This window comes from Tiliqua scincoides, chromosome 3 (assembly GCF_035046505.1).
Source record: "Tiliqua scincoides isolate rTilSci1 chromosome 3, rTilSci1.hap2, whole genome shotgun sequence".
Taxonomy (NCBI): Eukaryota; Metazoa; Chordata; class Lepidosauria; order Squamata; family Scincidae; genus Tiliqua; species Tiliqua scincoides.
Genome location: NC_089823.1, coordinates 70266571 through 70288773, shown reverse-complemented (window position 1 = coordinate 70288773; position 22203 = coordinate 70266571). Strand labels below are relative to the sequence as shown.

The window sequence follows — 22203 nt, the reverse complement described above, 5'->3', positions numbered from 1 at the left end:
TTGGTATCTCTGTGTAGGATCATGGCCTCTCAAAGGGGTGGGCTAAAATCTGTCCCAGCAAATAACTGCTCACACATAGTCTATTTGTATGAACAGTCTAATATCAGATTTCCATGTGCATTTTTAATCACAGAGGAGGAACTGAGTTTTCATAGAATTCTCCTATACTGATCTTCCATTGCTCATGTGAGCAGACTACACAGTGAGTAGTTAATTTTGCAGGCACACTAGCTTCAACATCATTTGTTCTGGCTGTAGTAAATATACCCTGTGTATAACCTGCTTACATCTTCAGACACACATGAAATAATAATTGGAAAACAGACCTATACTTAGTATTATGTGTGCATTTGCACCATGTGCAATCATGCAAATGACCACTATGACACATTTCAGAATCCCATTTCTATGCTCTTTACAATGGAAGTGACAGAGGCATACAGACATACTGTCTTCTTCACTTTAGAATTATATATAAAATAAATATATTTTAAATACACCATAGGAAACGTTATTCTATGTATAGTTTGCCTGAGCAGTGCGGATTTACATTAGCTTCTGAGGTACAGAATACATACGTATACTTCTTAGGTAATGATCCTCAGAAGAGTGCTAGTATAATAAGCTGCATTTTAATATTTTTCATAATTTCAGATGGGAAAAAGTTAATACTCTTCTGTTATTATAGGATGCTAATTATCTTGTTAAGGAACCTACCTATTTCTCAGAAAAACAAACCTTCATATTTACACTCAATTTAGTAGAAAACTGGTTGCTCTCTCTCTCTCTCTCTCTCTCTCTCTCTCTCTCTCTCTCTCTCTAACACACACACACACACACACACACACACAATAGTGAATAGTATAGTAAGAGTGTGTAATCATAATGTAACTGCTCACCTTATTTAATAAATATTTTCCTTAGAGCAAAATTTTATTATGACACGAGCAGTCCAATCCTAACATCCCCTGGAGCAGGCAGGCCGGCCGGCCGGAGAGCAGGGCTGGGCCAGAGCAGGGCTGGGCCAAGTTGTAGTGCAACTAGGAGTAAGGAGAATTCATTCCCCTTACCCCATGTTGTAGGCAGCTGCCCCATGGGGCTACTTGTATCTGCCCACCTAAGGAAGTGGCGCAGATCTGAGCAGCCTGGTGTAAGGCCAGCCCACTCAGGAGGGGGGTTAGGATCCAGTTTTAAGTGCTGTATCCTGGCACCACCCCTTCCTGGGCCCAGTCCTCCACTGGCCTGTCTGCTACCTGCTGTCCCACCACCCCCAATCCAGACTTCTCAGGATCAGGAGTTGGATCTGGTGCGAGCAGGTCGGTGTGTGTCCTTCCACCAGCATGGCCTGCTCCCAAGTTGTCATAGAAGTGCCTTACAGCACTTTTGAGACACCCAAGTCCAGCGCAAGGGCCTTGCACTGGCTAAAGCGCTGTTTGGATTACATCCTAATTCTTTTGTTGCTGGATTTGCCTATACAAACAACAAGCTAACAAAACAATTAGTAACATCCAGTAAAGATTAATAGTGTTACAATTCCGTAAAATTAAATAAGATTCATTATAAAAGCCATATACCATTCTCAGTTCCATTTCATCAGTTTTTCTTAACATTTCTTAAAATGTGTGCCATCTAACAATGTCTATCCCTCTAGGAGAAAAAATAAAATTGCCACAATGTTCATATTGCTATAAAATATCAGCTTCACATATTTTCATTTGTTTGTAAAATGTTCTCCTCCCCATCTTCTGACCCCCATCTTTTTGCAGTGTTTTATTTCACTTCAACTTTTTGGTTGCCCCTCATCTCATGATTGGGTTGATCTGCCATCTAAGTGAGTACAGGTATATGTAATAGTGGAGGTAGAGTGGTCACTAGCTCCCTTTAGATGTTCTCATATTAAAGTGGTTCGCCAGACTATCACCTGAAAGCAGTGTTCCGTGGCAGCTGTATGTGCCTGAGAATCAACGTTATAACCCACAAGCAACCTGTGTTATATTGAATTATCTCATCTAAGCAAGTAAGCCATGAGCTTTTTAAATTACATCTTATTGGTGCAAAGCAACCATTCCAAGGGCCAGAGAAGCCTCCCTGGTCCTCAGAAGGTCTTCTAAGGAACTAAAAACATCACTTCCGGTTTCCTCCATGAAACCAGAAGTGCTTTTTTCAGCCCTCCAAGGACCGAAGACCCTCAGTGGTGCAAAGGGGGGCAGAGCAAGTGGGTGGATGGCGGCACTGTGACACCCCCCCGCCTGGCACCTGAACATTTGTTCCCCCTGCCCCCCTTAGGTATGCCAATGCAAACATAACAAAGTTTGCAGTATAGCTGGTTCACTTATCTGAATCATCCAGATGGAGCTTACCAAAGTTACTTTGTTCAGAACCATGTACTGTTCTGAGAAGATGCAGTCAGACTATTTCAAAAGGGGCCTGAAGAACCTAGCGCAGTATGCATATGTTGCCTTGTGCAACAAGTGTTGTGCTAGAAGCATGAGAAGGAACAAGCAGTTCAAAATCCACTGCTGATTTACTCATGGTCATATTGCAGTGACCTCAAATGCAATCTTATAAGTGGCAACGCGAAATACTCAAAGAAAACCCAATAAAGTTTTTTATCTACTTTATAAAATCACTGTCATAACCCAAGAAAGAATATTTACCATTTATAGCATTTTTACAAGCTCTGTCTTCCGTTTCATGAGCTTATGCTTCATGAAAATGTGTGTATTTCCAGCAGAGGCTTTGCAGACTTTAATTCATTAAAAGCTTGAATTTAAAAGCTATCTTTGTGGCACTAAAGAAATACATGTTAAACAGTTGCTGTTTCAATTAGAACAAACAGATTGAAAACTGATTTCAATAATAAAATGTGTAGTTATAATGCAATATATCCTGATTTGAAATGTAGACTGTTTTTAAACATCGGCCCTTAATAATTTAGCTGCCGTGAAAAAAAATAACATTTGTATATTCCAGCAAATATTCATTTCATTTATCATAAAAGTGCACTTACAGCTAATGCTATCATATATAAGATTAATACCATGATTCGAAGCACATTTACATAGAAGTAAATTCCACTGGAATCAAACGGACTTGCTTCCAGTTAAATGTGTTTAGGGCTGAGATGTGAAAAAGATTTAAACAACCAAGTGCCAAGCAGTATAGCTCTAGGTATAAGCATGAAGGAAATTATATTTTTAGTACTTTAACTCAGAGACAATTTGTTATCCACATACATTCTGAAAGTAAAGAACAGCAAGAGTCATACAGAGATTTAAACTGCCTGTCTCTCCACTGAAGTATTGTACTATTGACTTCATAATTTTACATTTTATTTCATACATGTATAGCTCCCATCTATCAATAATGTATTACAAGTCAATACATTGTGTGGGTAAACCAGCTAACAATTTTATGGACTAATATTTTGTCTACATGCATTTTTGTAGAATCAAATGTTTACATAACAGGTGGATTTACATAATTTATTCAAATATGTGTATTTGAATGTACAAAATATGTGATATTCTGATAGCAAGCTGAATAGTAAGTGAACAATAAGAAAGCAAAGTACAAGAGGGGGTAATAATAATACTGACAAATCAAACCAGACAATTTAATAAAGATGCAAATGTTGGTGAAAATGACAGTCCAATGTCTAGTTCCTCCTAACTGTAAGATCTAGTCGTGACTTTGTGGGCAATAGCTTTTCCATTCCTCACAAAGGATGCAACACAAAGAGACAATGATGGGTGAATTACTCCTCTCCAAACTCACATCCTCCTATCCTCCACTAAACAGCAAAAGTGCTTTGCAGTGGGCGGAGCAGGAAGGATTGGCAGCGGCACTTTACTCAATCTAGAAAAGGCTGACTAACTTTGGGTGCAATCCTAACCCACTCTCCAGCACTGATATAAGGGCAATGCACTCCGAGGTGAGGGAACAAACATTTCCTTACTTTGAGGAGGCCTCCGTGAGTGCAACCCAACTGCAGGATGCAGCACATGTCCCATTGGCACAGCTGTGCCAGTGCTGGAAAGTTGGTTAGGATTTGGACATTTGCCACCAGACTGCACCTGCAATGGGCAGAACAAATGAGGTTGTACTGTACCAGGTCACAGAGCAACCTAAAAGGCCATATTCCTTCCTAGACTCCCCTCCTCCATCCTATAGCAGGAGTGCTGATTTGCAGCTACAGTTAAATGAAATGGAACAAGGGAAGGTTGAGTGTCATTATTTGTGAGGGTTCCATTCCCAGAACTCACATGGATGGCAAAAATTGCAGAAAAGCAAAAAACAATCTCTCTTTGCCAGGTGATTTAAAAACAGCCTTGCTGTCCTTTGTGATGTGAGACAGAGTCATTAGGCAGACAATCCATCAATCAGTCTCTCTCCAGGTGCCTACAAAAGTTTCACCTCGAGCCAGTGACCCCTCCCTTCACCCAGAGTGCAGCTCTGGGAAAGAAGGCAGAGTGATTACCTTTCTTTCACATGCTCAGGGGGAAGGGAGGGGTTGCTTACTTTGGAGTGAAGCTGTTCTAAGTGCCTGGACAGAGAATGACTGATGAATTGTCAGCCGGCTGCCCTCTCTCACATTAACAAGGCTATCGTTAAACAACTTTTAACCTGTAATTTAAAGGGCACTTCCCATCATGGTGAGATAAAACCTTGGGTGAAAAATCTATGGATAATTAGGTTATAACTGTATAAGATCAAATCAGAGTGCACAATGCTACTGAATTAATCACATAAAAGCAACTCCACAAATAACTAGACAAATACATTGCATTGCAAAGAAAAAAAATCAAAGTACTGAAAAACAAGTCAAAGGAAGACTTACAAAGTTTCCAACTGACCCATAATATATTCTAGAGTTATTGTGCAAGTCTACTAATATATTTAAGATAGTAAAATGATAGTAACATGGGGGCATATTCATGGATTCCAAATCCACGGTTTCACTGATCTACAGATTGGGGATCTACAGGGCCCCCTGCACCCCTCTGGAGGGTAGCTCAGCTCCCTTCGTTTCTGGAAAGGTTTCTGAGCCTCTGCTGAGCTCAAAATGTCTGTAAAAGAGGAACAAAACCACTTCTGGTTTTTTCTGGAAGTGACTTTTTTGTCTTTAAAAGGCATTATGAGGGCTGGGAAAATCATCCAGCATATAAAGGCAGAAAAATGTCACTTCCAGTTCTGAGAAAAACCGGAAGTGACTATTTTCCTCTTTCACAGTCATTCTGAGTCCTGTAGAAGCTGTGGGCAGACAAGCACAGCCTCTGCTGGGCTCAGAAGACCCTCTGAAAGTGAGGGGAGCCAAGCTCCTCTTGCCTCCACAGAATGGGGGGAGGCATCCCCCGTATCTGTGGATTCATGTATCCACAGGGTGTTCCAGAATAGAACCCATGCAGATATGGGAGCACGCTTGTATTGTGAAACAAGATTACTTGGAGTAAACTACCTTCACATGTAGGCCAGACAGTGATATTGGTAATTAATAAAAAAAAATACATCATTAAAATCTGTTTCTAACTTAAAAGCTATACAAGAAAAAAAACTGAACTTCAAATTTTGGAGCTTGCAAAATAATTAGAGAAGATGATAGCTTTTAACACAAATGTTATTTACACAAATACAACATCTAAAGTTATCTTTCTAATGGACCAATCTGATCTGATCACGACCCACTTCTGGTCCCGTAAACTGGAAGTAGGTTGCAATCAGATTGAGGAACCTTTCTGAGCAGTGGGGAGACCTGTAAAGGCGCTGTGAGCCCCCTGCACCCTCCTGATGGCCAGTGCTACCTCCGGTACATTAGGAATCCGCTTGGTTGCCTGGTGACATGATTACTGTGGTGCTATCACCACCCCCATCCCCACAAATACTTACAGGGTTCCCAACTTCCATGTAGAAGTTTGGAAATCACTGTTCAGAGGATCATGAGATCCTCTCCAGTGTAAGGCTCGGGCAAGACTCAACCACTAATTCATGGAACAAGGGAATACAGAATTAAGGTTCTTGAATATAAGAAGTACCCTGCTGGATCAGGTCTAGGGCCCATCTAGTCCAACTTCCTGTATCTCAGAGCGGCCCACCAGATGTGTCAAGGAGCACACAAGGAGCCTCAAGTAGCACCATAAGATACTTGCATCCCACTGCCACTCCCCCGCATCTGGCATTCTATTTACCTTTGCATGCCCCCCCCTCCCCAATGAAGACACCAGGCTGCACTTGGGTTTAACTTAGGCCACTTTATTAAATACAAGTGACCAATTTTTAACTCATGAAACCTACTGAACACAACTTGCCAGTCTGGGGTAGGTGAAAAAACAGCCATCCATGGCCAAGTCAGGTGACAGAAAAAAATTCCTACCTGGCCCTAATGATGAGCAACCAGCTAATCACAGACAGCATATACCTATCATGGCTTGTAATCTGTGATGGAGTTTTCCTCCAGAAATCTGTCCAATTCGTTTTTAAAGGCATCTAGGCCAGATGCTTTGTATCAATCACCAAGAGTAGAATTGGGAAACAATACTTAAAAAAAATGTAGTAATAGTTAAATGCAAGTTGAAGTATAGGTATGATTAGAATATTCCTTTTAAAATAACTTGGACAGGTTCAACAGCACAAGATTCATCTAATCCAAATACCATTGTTCAAAATAGTAAATTGGAGAAGTCACTGCCTTTTATAAGATCAGTGGATAGGTTTGTATATGTGATGGGAATGATTTATTGTTTCTGCCATAATGGTGTTTAAAACAGTTTGCTAATCCTAGCAAATACATGATAGATAATATCCTATATCTTCTTGATAGAAAAATATCAAAAAGAAGAAAATTACAGTGGTGGAACAGAGTATCTGCATTTATTTTAATTAAATTAATCTTTTGCTACAGTGAACAATTTAAATGACTCCATTTCTCAAGTTATGATATTACAGAATTATGTACAAGAGTTATTGTGAAGATTTATAATATCATCCAAGTAAGGGGATCCACAAAACATCAACACAATGGGCTTCTTCTGGGTCTACAAGTTAAAAGCATAGGGGCAGCTATCAGAGAGACTAAGGTTTCCTATGCCACCAATTCTTTCCCCCTCTGTATTAGAATCCTTGGCAGGCTGGAAACAGCAGTTTTTCCTTATGCCTTCCTCCTCTAAGGAAAACAGTCAGAAGACCATGGGAACTTATGGCATCAGCGTTTAGTAATCAATGTGTAAGTTAGTGGTGCTAGTTACTAATTATCTGTTTGGTGGTTTTTGTTAGGGTTGGATGAGCAGGCGGCAGTCACTCTCTCTAGCCAAGGTCAAAAACATCCCCCTTCATCCACTAATGTCTTGTGCTCATGGACCAGTCCCAGCTGCCCAAAGATTCAGAAGTGGCCATTTGCCAAACATTAGTAATGAAGGGTTCAGAAAATGGAGTGGATAGGTAATTCTCACATTCATTATCACATAAACTTGCATGGCTAAGGATGACACACCCACACAAAAACACTCTTGATTATGTGAGTTGTTGAGCACATTCACAAGTACATTACAGTAGCCATTTTCAACCTTTTCCAGCTCCTAGTACACTGACAAGGCACTAAAATTGTCAAGGCACACAACCAGTTTTTTTACTTACATTAAATTACTACATTACAATCAATTTTAAATTAATATAATTAATACAATTAAATCATTACATGACAAAGAAATTCACAAGAAGCTTGGAGAAGGAAATATATGTGGTTTCTGGATAAAAAAGAAAAAATGTTTTGAAGTAGGGTGATCAAATTATTATCAGTGTTATGCCAGAAAGTGTTGGCAAAGAGAGGTCAGATTGAGCACATAGTGGAGAAATGTGGGGTGAGGGGTAATGAGGAGACCTGATTGAAACAAGTGTAGGATTTAACTGGGGAAGAGAGAGAGAAAGAATGTGAGGCAACTGATTCTGGACCTTTGGAAAATGAGGACGAGTGAGGGGAGAGACAGTGTTAACTGCAATTAGGTTGGGGGGGGGAATGTGCCAGTGGGAGGGAGTGGGGTGGGGGAGAAGCGTAGAGAGAAGTGCCAATTGCCTGCATGTATTTGAGAAAAAAAGAATGTGACCAAAAGCCCAATCCTACACATGTCTACTCAGAAGTAAGCCCCATTATAGTCAATGGGACTTACTCCCAGGTAAGTGTGGCTATGATTGTGGCTCAACGCCCTTACTCTAAAAGCCAAATAGTGCCTTGTCGGTGAAGGCAACACAGGAAGGGTTGCTTTGGGGAGTTGCAGGCAAACTGCAAGGAAAAGGGACTTTCAAGAACCCTTTTTAGCTAGCCCAGCAGTTTTCAAACTCTCAGGGAGAGTTTGAACCGCAGTAAGTTCTTGTGGGGACAGTGGGGACACAGCAACATGATCCCCAGGATCGATCAGGGAGCTGCGGAGACTGGGATGCACTCACCAGTCCCTGCGGCAGCCTTCCTGGAATGCAGGGAGCCCTGCGTGAGCATCTGCAGGGCTCCCCAGGTCTTGAAAAGTGAAAGTGCAGCGATCAAGCTTCACTTCGCAAAACCAGAAGTGGAGCACAATCGCTGCACTTTCACTTTTCAAGACCTGGGGAGCCCTGCAGACCCTTGCGCAGGGCACCCCGCATCCCTGGGAGGCTGCTGCAGGGACTGGTAAGTGAATGCCAGTCCCTGCAGCCCCTTAGTGATGTGATCCTGGGGATTGCATCTCTGCTTCCCCCCCCCCGACCCTGCCTCCACCCCTTATGGGGAAAGTGGCAAGAGCTCTTTGGCTGGGGCATCACGACGCCCCACTTTGAAAAGTCCTGAGCTAGCCAATTCTCAGGCTGGTGGCCTCAGCAAACTCACTTGCTTCGTGCCTGCTTGCCCACTTCTGGCTCCCTCGTTCTCACTCACTCCACAGCTCCCACCCAGAGCTCGTCCAGGCTTCTTTGGCTGCCGGATCAGCATGAAGTGCAGGCAACAACCGTCTTAGTGCCCAATCCTATGCATGTCTAACTCAGAAGTATGTCCCATAATAGTCAACGGGACTTATTCCCACGAAAGTGAGTACAGGGTTGCAGCCTTAGGGCACAATCCTAACCAGGTCTACTCAGAAGTAAGTCCTATTTTGTTCAGTGGGGCTTACTCTCAGGAAAGCATGGTTAGGATTGCAGCCCTAGTCTTGCCCAGCAGCAGGCGCAAGCATGCTGCTGTGAGATGCAAAGCACCCTCGACCAGCCCCTTTTCTAGCTGCTCCTTTTTTTCTGCTGCCACATGAGGGTCAAAGCAGCCACTTTTCCAGTGCGGCTGCTATATGACTTCTCTTGTTGAAAACCGCTGTATTATAGTTAAGTTCCACTTCAAAGCACTTGTTGAACATGAACTCAGAGGAAATTCTGGCAAATAAGCACTATAGTAGTTTGTCATATTAAGGCATTAAAATTTCACCAAAAAAAAAAAAAAAATCTCAAATACCAAAACCTAGATTTACATTTCCAATATATTAGCTTCTGATCAACTGGAGAAATTACAATAACATGGTGGCAATGCTACTATAATACAGGTCCAATCTTGCTATACATTGAATTTTTATACACGGATTTGACTCAAAACGAATGGTCACTGCAAATGAGAAGGAATGTGCTGATTCCTGGAGAAGGGGGAAAATGCATCCCTTTAAAATGCTTTTCTTACTGTTGTAGAGATTTTTATCTCAACATGATGAGAAGGGCCCTTTAAATTAAAGGAAAACTGTCCTTTAGTTAGAGAGAGGGCAGCCAGGTGACAAACCATCAATCATTCTCTCTCCAAGTGACCCCCTCCCTTCCCCCTGAACTTGTGAAAGAAAGACAATCCTTTCTCAGGGCCTGGAGAAAGACTGATTGTTGGATTGTCATCTTAATGACTCTATCTTAATGTCACAAAGGTAAGCAAGGCTGTTTTTAAACCACTGGAGCAAAGGAACTTTGTTTTTTAAATTGATTTGCTACAGTTCGACTTTTTGTCATTCACTTGAGTTCTGGGAATGGAACCCTCTCGAATAATAAGATTCAACTTGTATAATGCTATATATAATGCTTATTCAAGTGAGTTTTTACTGAAATATCAATACATTCTGAAACCCACTCACCCTCTTTAATTCTTTGATGTGGGTGACAACCTGAGGAGTTTCACAGAAAAGGTGGTGGAATTAGTTTAGCAGAAGCAATATGCTGCACATTGCTCACATCACACAAACAGTGCTCCTGCCAATCATCCCCTCTGTCTGTTTCCTGCCACAAGCATATTCAGCTGCATGCAACTCATCCCATACAGTTGACACATTGATGAGTAATCGGACCACTTGCCTCTGAAAACTGGCAGCTTTCTCACAAATAGAAATGCATGTGGGAAAACAAGCTTCGCCTAAAACACTATCACTATGAGGGCACCATTAACAAACTGTTACCACAAGGTACCTTTATAAACTGTCTTCTGATTGACACTTCATATTCTTTTAGGATTAGCTACACCCTTATACATTAGACACATATTAGATATTATCATGGAGGATCACTACTTCAACTTCCAGAACTTCCATCACACACTGAAAAAACTCACAGTTACCAGGTCAAGAATAATACAAAAGAAGTGCACATTTATTTACAAGCAATATCCCTTAGAGTCTCTCAGGCCACTTCATACATGGCTGTTAAGTCCCAACCCTGAAGTAAGCACTCTTCTCTACAGCTGGGACCTGAAGTAAGGGCAACTAAACCAAAGGGTAACCAAGTTTATCTGCAGAGCTGAAAGCTTCATCCAGCCCATAGCTAGGAGTAGTGGTGGTTATGGGCATCTTTCTCCAGGACAGTAGTCACTTCCCAGGAGCCTCCCGATGTCCCAAGATGGCTCCCCAGGCCTTCTTTTCACTTGTTTTTTCCTTCCTCCCTTTCTTCCGTCCAGCTGGGATGCAGTAGTTATTGGGTGAAAACTGTTCTACACACTCCTCATATGTTACACTTTAAAGTCTCTCCCCCCACGCTCCATGATTTGATGGGCTATATCACAGCTAGTTTGGCCTCTGCAAAATTTACTAATTCATTATTGATGATGGGAAGACATTTTCCTTACATTGTTTTCAGTGTAAGCCAATATATTCTTTAACTTGAGGACAGGTCCTAACTGCTGTTTAGATAAATGGGAGTCTCGTTAGCACAGTATGTTATGGAGTACAACATGTATACTTTTGTTAAAAGCTATATATTTTCAAAGTCTGTACATAATATTTTGTAGAAACACATTGTACAAACCATGCAGCTGTGTACCTTGTTTTTGCTTGAGTGGAAGCCAGAAAATAGAGTCCTTACTGGAATGGTGAAAGTCAGATGCACTAGGATGATGCATGACATGTTCCCGATCTGATGGAAAAGGAAAGAAAGGAAGAAAATTCTCTTATGCTTCAATGTCACATTCAAGGAAAGGAATTCACTAGAGGTTGAAATGTGATCAAAGGACAGTTCTAATGTAAGAACTGATGAATACTCTTCAAAGTATACTTTGAAATACAAGATGACAGTTTTTTAAGGATCTCTGCATTTTAATAGCTCTCCTTTGCATGCCAAAAATGACTATAGATACTCATGGAATCCTATTAAAATGCTTTGGAACAAAATACAGATTTAACAGTTTTTCCCCCAAACCAAAGGCTGGTAAAGGGTTGAGCAAGAACTTTTGACATTTAAAAATGTATTCTTACCCTAAGGGAAATGCATGTTCTCCAATGAAATTTTAATGAAAGTAGTAAACACTTATTCCAAGTGCCTCCAGATCCTATGATTTCTTGCCATATTCTTGATAGAAACTTTTGAGGACAAGTGATGAAGTCAAAATATTTTAAAATAAACTGAACTTTGAATTTAATGGGATGATGATAGAACTCCATTGCAAGATAAATAAAAGAACTAAACTGTATAATCTTGCACAGAACTATCGAGAAAAACAACAAAGTCCGTCCCCCCATACTTTTATCTCCATAACGGCTCTGTAAAGAAGATTAGGATGAAAAATAGTAACATTACCCAGCAAATCATAATGGCTGGGATATGACCCAGGTGTTCCTGGTTCTAGTCTGCCATTTTGACCATTACATCATCCGCCATTCTGCCATATACTAAGAACACCACATCCAAATAAGGTAATGCATCCAATTTGCTGTGAATTCATGGTTTCTCTGTCTCTTATTAAACTTCCAATAAGTACCAGGTTTAATAAAATAAATGACCCATCTATCCAATCCTGGTTTGCCATTATACGCCACATGTTTGTCCATATTATCTCCTCCCAAATTCAAGGTATGTTAAGCCTGACTTTCTGGACTATTTTCCAGAATGTCTGCTGTCCTTTTAAAATGTCCTTCTTGATTTGACTAAGGACCCAAACCCATTCCACTTTACAGGTCTGATGCAGTCACAATGAAACCCCGAGGAGGAGGCCTTCATGACTGCCCTCTCACTGCAAAATGCAGTGCACACCCCATTGGCATGGCTGCATCAGCACTGGAAAGTTGGATTGGACTGGGCTTAAATTATCATACTCATGAGAAGGGCAGCTGAAGGAATTTTCTTTTTACACCTCTAGATTTGCTTCTCACCAGAATGGAATGTGTTATATTTCCTTGAATCTGTATGGTACTTCTTTCAAAGTGCATTGTTATTACTAAAAGATAGTTTTGTTCTGTTTTTCTTTGTTGTTGATATGATTATACAATTTTGCGTTTTAAGAAAAACCCATTTTCTAAATATGATTTATAGCCTTCTTGCTGATCAACCCTTTTCCTGGTGCTGCCACAGTAGTGTTTTTCTACAATATGCCAAATCCTACCTTACAAGAAACTGGAATAAAGAGACAGGCAGCCCAATCCTAAACTGCCTGGTGTGCGGGGCTGCTGCAGCGCTGAAAATGGCTGCTGCAGCATCCTAAATGCACCAGGCAGCTGCCGGCAGCTCCTCAAGGAAATGGGTGTTTGTCCCCTTCCCCTGGGTAAGGCAAGTAGCCCCGCAATGGGGCTACTTGATTCTGCGGTAGTCCTTGGGCTGCCATAGAATCAAGAGCCTCCACGTCAGGCCGTGCAGCCCTACATGGAGCTTAGGATCCGGTGGAGCTCAGCTCCACTGGTCCTACCCTCCTCCCACCCCACTCCCTCCCCCTGGAATGCCTCCTTCCTGCCCTCTTCCTGCCCTCCCTCCACCTCCTCCACACCTCCACCTAACTCCCCACCACCTGGCAGTTTGGGCGACTGCCAAGTGGCAGAGCATCGGCCTTCCACAGGTGCTCCGTTGCTGGGCCGGCACATACTGTTTAGGATTAGGCCCTTAAATAGGAATTCAAGTTACCATGAACTAGTTGCCTTCTCAAACCATGATTTCTTCAATCCAGTACTAGATGGCAAAGATTTGAAGATTGCCCAGGCATCTGGAGGGTCAGGAATTGTGAAAAAGCAGGCCAGGGAATAGAAATTACACGGGAAAAATGATGGGTTGGGAAAGGGATAAGCTGATATTCTGCTCCAAATTGCACCCCTCACACTTTACAGCAGAGAGGAGGCGACCAGGTTCCAGACAGGTCCTTGCATTGTAACGTATAGGTCCAGCCTATTGGAATCAGGCACTAGAATGCTTTCTGGAGGTGGTTCAAACACAGCAGTAATGTGATGATGTACCGGTAATTTAATTTTACGTAAGGTAAGGTGGCATGATCATATATTCAGAATGTGTCTAATGGGGGCTTCTGCCTACTACAGAAGATATTTCTGAGGGGTAAAGAGGCAATTTTTCTGAATGTCTGGAATGTTTGCATCCCAGTGTTTGAAAACTGAAAATGTTATTACAGATTTCTATTTAGTCTTATTGAACTCTTCCCTATCCATCCATATATACATTGTAAATCTGGTGGAAGTGCATTAAAAACAATTTTCCAAAGTAGAAATGACCATATAGTTGCTTCCGATGTGCATATTTTGTATAATGGCTTGTATGACCAAAGTCAGACAGGATTCTCTGGAGTGTGAGGCCGTCTGCCTGCCCACACAACCCTTGCCCAGTCTGACCTATATGATCAGCCTAGGGAGGCTCAGACAAGCGAGTGGGGATGCTCCATCCTTGAGGGAGCAGGTGGTGCCTGTACTATTAAAGATAGCTGTGGTTTGCCCCCTCCTGTAAAAGCTCTCACTAGATTCCACCATATTGGAAAATTTCCAGCCAGTGTCAAATCTCTCTTTTCTGATCAAGTGCATAATGGCATCTCAGCTCTTGAATGAAATGGATTATCTTGATCTCCTTCAGTTCAGTTTCAGGCTGGGCTTTGGAACAGAAAGCACCTTGGTTGCCTTGGTGTATGACCTACCATAAGGATTGGAGAGGGGGAGCATGTACCTGTTGGCCCTGTTGTTAATTCTCAACAGCTTTCAATACCATCAACCATGGTGTCCTTCTAGGTTAGATGGATGTGTTGGAGCTTGGAGGCACTGTTTTGTAGAGGTTCCACTCCTTGTTGGCCAATAGGTCCCAGAAGGTGGTGTTAGGGGGTGCCTGTTCAGCACTTTGGATATTAGTATACAGGGGGCAATAGATGTCTATATACAATATACTATACTATCTTTATACTATACTCCCTGTACTATACTGTTTAACAGCTACATGAAGCCGGTGGCAGAGGAGATCCAAGCATTTGGAGTGAGATGCCATCAATATGCTGATAACACCTAGTTCTCTCTCTCCTTTCCACCAAATACTGAAGGGATTATGAAGTTCTGGAGTGCTGACCTGGAGGTGGTTGGAAGTTAGCTGTGGGTTAACAAGATGAAATTAAATCCAGATAATAATAAAAGCAGCCAGTTTCCTGGTCCAGAAATGCAGAAATAGGTACTAGACTATTGACCTGTTATGAATAGGGTTGCACTCCCTCTGGAGGAACAGTTATGTAGCTTAGGAGTCCTCCTGGATCTCCAGGTGGTGGCTATGACGGGAAGGCTTATGCCCAGTTTTGGTTTGTGCACCAGCTGCAGCAGTATTTGAGTCAGTCAGACCTGACCATGCTGGCCCATGTCTTGGTGACTATTGGTGTATTTATAATATTTATTCAAATTTGCTAGCCACCTTGAGCTACTTCTGGAAAGGCAAGGTAAAAATTTTAAAATAAATAAAATATTGGTTAGATTACTGTAACAAGCTCAATGTGGGGTTGCCCTTGAAGACTGCCAGAAACTGCCATTAGTTCAGAATGTGGCTTCTCAGGTGGGTCTGGGGTGCAGTGGTTCAAGGTGCTAGATTTAACTTTTATATTATAACCCTTTACAGTTTGGAGCTGAGTTACCTGAATGATCGCTTACTTTCACACATTTTGGTTTGAGACGGTCCTCTTGCAAACGTCATCCTTGAGGTAGGTTCAGGGGCAATGACAAGAAGCAAGGCCTTCTCCATGATGGCACCACAGTTGTAGAACTCCCTGACTTGCAACAAGAACTGCCCCCTCTTGGAGCCATTCTGATGGAAATTGAATTCCGGTGGCACATGTATTAGCACGCCACCGGCGTTTACCCTGCCCGCCCACGAGACACAGGAAGGGCCAGCCTCGCAGCCGATTGGCTGGGGGCTAATTGGTCTGGGGCCACGTGCAGGCTGCTCAGAGAAGCCCGCGCAGTCGGGACCAGGCAGCAGTCAGGGAAGGACCTCTTGCACGCTGCTCCCCGACTCAGGCCACATTGCTGGGGCCTCGAGCCCAGCAGACTTGGCTGCGGGAGCCCGCCTGCCCTCTCGGCTTACCTGAGGGCAGCGAGCGGTTGCTGGTGGTGTCACCTGGGTTGGGCTTCTTGGCTGGGTTGCGGTGGGCTGCCTTGCAGGGGCGGCGGTCCAGCTGCGCCCCTCTTTGGCCGCGTGTGTGCGGCTGGTGTGCCCACGCCTCCAGTGGGCTTGGTGTGCCTCGGGGCTGGTGCTTGGCTGCTCGCTTGGCTGCTCTCCTCCAGGCTGCTGGCTGCGCTCAGGTAGAGCGCTCAGCGGGAGCCGCTGAGCGCCCGACCCCCCCACCTCCCCAGGGTAGTTTGGGTGGCCAGCGCTTGGACGCCTGGCGGCTCTGCACGGGTCCGTGTTTGAGCCTGCTGGTCGTTTGGGGTGCGTGTGTGAAACGGGTCGCCTGCTTGGTGTGCAGGCGCCCCGTGGGAGCGCTGTTTGGGCGCGTGCCTGGCTGCAGCTGGTGCCTGCCGCCCTTGGGGTTGCTCTGCCTCCTGCCCGGCTGCTTGTTGAGCCTGCCTGCAGAGGCACCAGGAGCTTTTCTCAGCACCTTCCTCCGTGTGTTTGGGGCTTTCAGGGCTTTGTCAGCCTCCTCCCCAGCACATAGTGAGGAAGGGCATTTTGCCAGGAGTTTGCTTCCTTTGTTTGCCTATAAGGCCTAGTGGCTGAGTGGTGTTTTACACTCAACATTGAGTGAAGCTAAGCAGAGTTAGCTGTGGTTCAGAATTGGATGGGAGACTGCAAGTCTGTTTTGCTGTGTCATTTGCATGCTAGTTTAAAAAAAAAAAAGGGGGGGGAGGAAAGAAAATAAGAAGTTGATTGGATAAATAAATAAAGAGGTGAGATTAAAATAATAATATTAATAAAGATAATAAATAATTAAAAAAAAACAGCAAACAAACAAACAAAAAATAAATTCCGTAATTAAGGAAGTTGTAGTTAAAATATAAATTAATAACAAAACAAAACAAAACAACAACAACAACAACAAAATAAAATTAATGATTGTTAAATAATAAGAAGGTCATGATAAATAAGACTTCAATCTTGTCTACACTTTCCTGGGAGTAAGCCCCATTGACTATATTGGGATTTACTTCTGAGTAGACATGCATAGGACTGGGCTCTCAGAAATAATATATATATTTCTCTAATAGAAATATATTGGAGGGGTGAGAGGTGGCTGTCAGTTGCCACCACTCCCCCCCCCAGGTTTTTTGTTGAGACGTCTGTATGCCCAATGAGGAATAAGAAATCAGGGGGGAAGGCCCCCCCCAGCTTGCACTGATTTCTTCCTCAGAGGTGGAGGATGATACAGCTGAGCTGTGGGCTCTGGTTGCACAGGTAGAAGCTTTTAAGAAGGAGAGTGCAATGTGCAAACGCTGGTTTGGGTGATGGTCAATGCATCAGGTGCTTCCCTCCCCAGGGAGGTCTACCAGGAAGGGACGTGGGGCGAACCTAACGCAAATCCTCTCTTCCAGAGTAACCATTGGAGGAGCTTAAGGAGTGACAGGCTCCAGCCAGACCTCCGGTTGTGCAAGCACAGTGGGACCCTGATGAGCAGCAGTAGCCACAGGTGGCATCTTCCCAAGTTGCTGGGTAGGGACAGTTCAGGTTCTTATCTGTGGGCACTCCATCATTTTCTGGGCACAGAAGAGATTAACCGCTTTGGACAAGCTCATTGAGCGACAGGCTCCGGGACCTCCAGTTGTTCAGGTACAGGCATCGGATCTTGATGGTCTCTGGTGTCCCTTACAGCCTAACTCCTTATGCTGATGTCCTGTATGGGGTTTTCTCTCAGGGAGCCACAGAAGGGTCAGGTGAGCATCCACGAGTGGCCTAGTGGGATGTGGCCCTGCCTTTGGGTGGTCAACTCGCCTTGGCAGTTAAAGGAAAATTTAGCAGGGCGAGTTTGTTAATGTGTTTAGTTTATTGTGTGAGCAACCTGAGCCAGCCTTGAAGGTGGGTGACCCAGTGCCTGTCCCCCAAGTGGGGTGAAGGCAGAAAAATTGATAAAAATTGGAATAATTGGTTGACCTGATATATTATTTTGCTGCAGTAGTTATTCAAATGTAGGCAGCACGGGCAGCTGCACTTTAAGTACCTGGATATTATCCCCTCGACTGGCAGGTTTCAGAGCAGGATTGTGGGTTCAATTTATCTGGCCGGCCCGGTCCAATTTAGGCGATTGATCCTTAGTGGGCATTTGCTCTGGGTGCAGCCAGGCCAGTGGCAGGGATGTTAGGAATGTGATGCGTTCACCCCCCGCTCCTGCTGTGAGTTTAACTCCATGGGGCGGTGCGGCAGGGCAGGTTGCACCCTTGCACATGTCAGCGGGCAGTACAACGGCCAGCACTTGGTGTCCGTGTGCCCCAAGTTGGCAGGATTTAGGAGGAGTCCCAGGCTCCGAGCTGGGCAGGCCAAAAGTGGGGGTGGTCAGCCCCCTCAAGCTGGGAAGGTGGCCCACCCTGATTAGAGTAGAGGTGTTGGCTGTATTTTGTAGGGGTATCCTAAGTTTTCGGACGCTCAATCATTAGTTGAAGGTAGTGACAAGGGATTTCAGATTCCTGCGGCCCCTCCCTCTAGGTCTACCTGGGCCAGGAATCTCTTGTCAGTAAAGGGTATGGAAGGAACAGTTTAAGCTAAGATAGATAAGGAATAGGGAGCCGGCCATCTGGCGGGCCCCTTTAAGTCTCCTCCGTTTCCCAATGTTTAGGTGTTCCCATTACGTGTAGTTCCAAGAAGGTCCCTGGACCTTCCATCTCATTCACCATCTGTCCTATCCTTATGGGGGTTCAGTTAGTGATAGGATCCCTGCACACCTTAGTTCATTATGATATATTCTTTGGACCAAGCTATCAGGGTAGTATGTGGCTGTGGCCTTGACGCCCTTATGGCCAAGGCGGATATTGTGTCTACAATCAGACTCTTGCCCGTCCACCCTGATGATTTTTGTTTGCTTGGTTTTCAGTTTAATGGTTCCTTATATCTGGATAAAGCGCTACCAATGGGATACGCAATTTCCTGTGCCCTTTCGAGAAATCTGCCTCCCTTTTGGAGTGGTTAGTGGTGAGCAGAGCACGATTCGCCTCAATGGTCTATTATTTTGAGGGCCCCGCAACTACCCTTACGTTTTGGTATTGAATTAGACACTGTCCAGCGGTGCAGTAGGCTGCCTGGCAACAGGTTGGTTAGGCTGCAGCAGCTAATACGTGCTGGCCTCCAGGCTCCGAAATTGTCCTAGAGACATTTGCAGGTTCTCGTGGGACATCTGAATTTTGCCTGCAGGGTAGTTGCCCCCAGCCAGGCCTTTTTTCAGGAGGCTGCATGCCTGCATGGCAGGTATTAGAGGCCTCACCATCGCCTGCGGATCACCCAGGACATGAAGGCAGATTGGGTAATCTGGTTACAGTTTTGGAGTTTTATAATGGTGTATCCTTTTGGCAGCAGGAGTGTTTACTTGGGGCGGGGCTGCAGGTTCACTCTGATGTTGAGGGTGGTTTTGGATTTGGAGTTATTTTAGAGAGAGATGGTGTTCTGCCCCTTGGCCGGATACAGGGGTTTCAGAAGGGGTTACTGTAGGCATGATTTTTTAGGGCTGTCCCCTCCTTGCGGTGGCAGTTCAATTATGGGCAGAGGAATTTGCCAACTCCACCGTGCGTTTCTGGTGCGACATCCAAGCTGTGGTTTTTGTCGTTAACCAGCAGACGTCCTGGTCCCCACGGGTGATGGGACTGGTGAGGGTGTTTGTTTTGCATTGCCTTAAGATTAACACCTTGTTTTTCATTAGGCACATCCAGGGTCTTGATAACGGCATAGCCGACACCCTATCTTGTTTTTTAGGTGGAGCATTTCCGGCAGCTGGCTCCAGGGGTGCGGCGGGATCCCGACCCGATGCCCCTTTCGCTTAGGACCCTTGGCTATGCAGAGCGCAGCATGTAATTTTGTCTGCGCTTGCGCCGTCTACCTTCACAGCTATCAAAGGGAGGCAAAGGAATTTGAGGCCTTTTGGGCAGCCCTGGCTGTACCCCAAGTCTGGCCTATTCCGCCAGAACACCTGATGCGGTTCTTTTATACCTGCAGGGCATTAACGTATCGTGTGGGTCTTTATCAGTGTACTTGGCGACATTGGCGTTCTGTGCCAAGGCCTCAAGTTTTGCTGATGCTGGTCTTGTTTGGCTGCACGTCCTGTGGTTTGTTCTGTCATGTTGATGCCTCACCTGTTATGTTTTTCCAGTTTAGGGTCCTTTTTCGCAGGGCAGTGGCGGACCTTGGGTTTCGGGCGGAAGATTACGGCCTGCACTCTTTCAGGACTGGGGCTGCAGCGGCTGCAGCTGATATCGGCCTCCCAGCCCGGGGCATTCAGAGGATTGGCCGTTGGCGCTCCTGCGCATTTTCGTATTACGTCAGAGAGCCTGACAAGCGCTGAGCGGGATTCGCTCGGCTATTCCCCCTCGCCCTGGTGGTAGGGGCGAGGGGTGATGCAGATACCACAGAAATTTCCAGGCGCGGCCTGTGACAGCGGTTGGGCGCTCTTTATACTGGCATTGCCAGGCGTTCTAGTGGCACTGCCACAAGTTCCTGTATTGCATGCTATATTTCCGGGCTTGTCCCGTGACAGCGGTTGGGCGCTCTTTATACTGGCATTGCCAGGTGTTTATAGTGGCACTGCCACAAGTTCCTGTATTGCATGCTATATTTCCGGGCTTGTCCCGTGACAGCGGTTGGGCGCTCTTTATACTGGCATTGCCAGAAGTTTATTGTGGCACTGCCACATATTCCTGTTTTGCATGCTATATTTCCGGGCTCGTCCCGTGACAGCGGTTGGGCGCTCACTTGCACTGGCTTTGCCAGGTGCTATATGGTTAAGTGATGCATGTTTCTGGAATTGTGATTCCTGTTTTCCTGTCCACAGGTTCCTGGGCGGGAGCAGTTCGGGTCATTATCTTCAGCCACTCCATCGTTTTCTGGGCAAGGAAGAGGGCGGCATCCAGTAGCTTTGGCATGCAGTTGCAGCTTGGTTCCTTGGCTACTGTGCATTGGGTTGCACGGCGGGGAATGCTGTGGGATCAGCTTCTTCCTGCTTTTTATGAGTTTGTGCATGCCCATGCCCAGCCTCACATCGTTGTTATACATTTGGGAGAGAACGACCTGGGCCAGAGGACGACTCTGTCCTTGACGCTTCAGGCCTACAGCGATATTCTCCACATTAATCAGCATTTTGCAGGAAGGTCATCTTATGGTCTGACCTCTTGCCTCACAGTGTTTGGCGTTATGCCTCTGATGTTAAAAAGATTGAACTGGCTAGGAAGAAGGTAAATTCGTATGTGAGGCGGGCGATACCCCTTTATGGAGTCGGTGTCATTTATCACCCAGGCATCAGCTATGATGTGCCCCAGTTGTTCAGAAGCGATGGAGTACACCTTTCGGTGTTGGGCAATTATACTTTTCTTCTTGAATTGCAACTGGGCCTGCGGAAATTTGTTTCCGTGTGGGGCGGTGGGGCCAAGCGCTAGGCTGACCCCCCGGGTGGCAGGTGTCGTGCGGGTTTTGGGTAGGTAAGGTCATATCAGTGTACACCGCAGGGCGGCAAGGGCCGGGTGGACTCCACGCTTGGTCATGCTGGCATTCCCGGCTGGGTGGCGCAGGCTGGATGAACCTCGGCCTGGTGGTAAAGGCGCACCGCGGGTTCGCTCGGGTGGCCTGAGCTAGCCTGCCACCCTGCCCCTTCGGGGTGACAATGAAGGGGGCGGCAGGCTTGTACTGACGCTGCCCTGAGTCTGGTGTGGTCGCCCAAATCACTATAGGGGGAAGTAGACGGGCAGCTCCGTTTCCCCCATGTAGAACCCGCATGACTTATTTGTTAGGCCCTGTTGCAATCTGAAGTATATTTAAATAGTTAATAAAGTGGCCCTTTGTACCATATACCCTTGCCTGTGTCTTTATTGGGGGGTGCTAGGTAATAATTTTTTTGTTTAGATCAGCTTTTTAGCATGTTGTGTGGGTTGAGGATTTGGTTGATTATCTTACCTTCATCACACTTCCTTTATGGTTGCTTACTGGCTGCTTTTATTTTGTGCTTTGGCTGTTTTGTTTTTTTCAACACCAGTCTTATGCTGCTATATATTAATTGATTATTTTTGCTGCTGTTATGTCTGAGGGTTTTGTGGGCTTTGAATTATTTGGGCTATGCTATATGCCGATGTTTTGCCTATTTTAGTGTTTTCACCAGTTAGTTTTATTGTTGTAATTTTTATTATTGATTTTTTGTACATATATTTATTGACTTTTTAATATTGTTAGCCACCTTGAGTACAGCTGGGAAACAAATCTCTTAAATAAATATTAAGAAAACATGATCCCTTCCCCAGTTGGTTTTGATTGAACCAGACACATCCTCAATATAAAGTTTGGTGAAAGAACAAAGTCCCAACACTGGAGAAACAGACCAGCGGCCAT

At 44.7% G+C, this 22203-nt stretch overlaps 1 protein-coding gene across 1 annotated transcript in view; it reads right to left on the bottom strand.

Annotated features, from left to right (window-relative positions):
• The window catches only part of CFAP47 (cilia and flagella associated protein 47), a 318053-nt gene that overhangs the window by 46581 nt on the left and 249269 nt on the right, over positions 1-22203 (bottom strand). The window contains exon 57 of the mRNA XM_066621307.1: positions 11287-11379. Coding sequence (XP_066477404.1) covers positions 11287-11379 — 93 coding nt within the window. The remainder of the gene's footprint in view (positions 1-11286; positions 11380-22203) is intronic.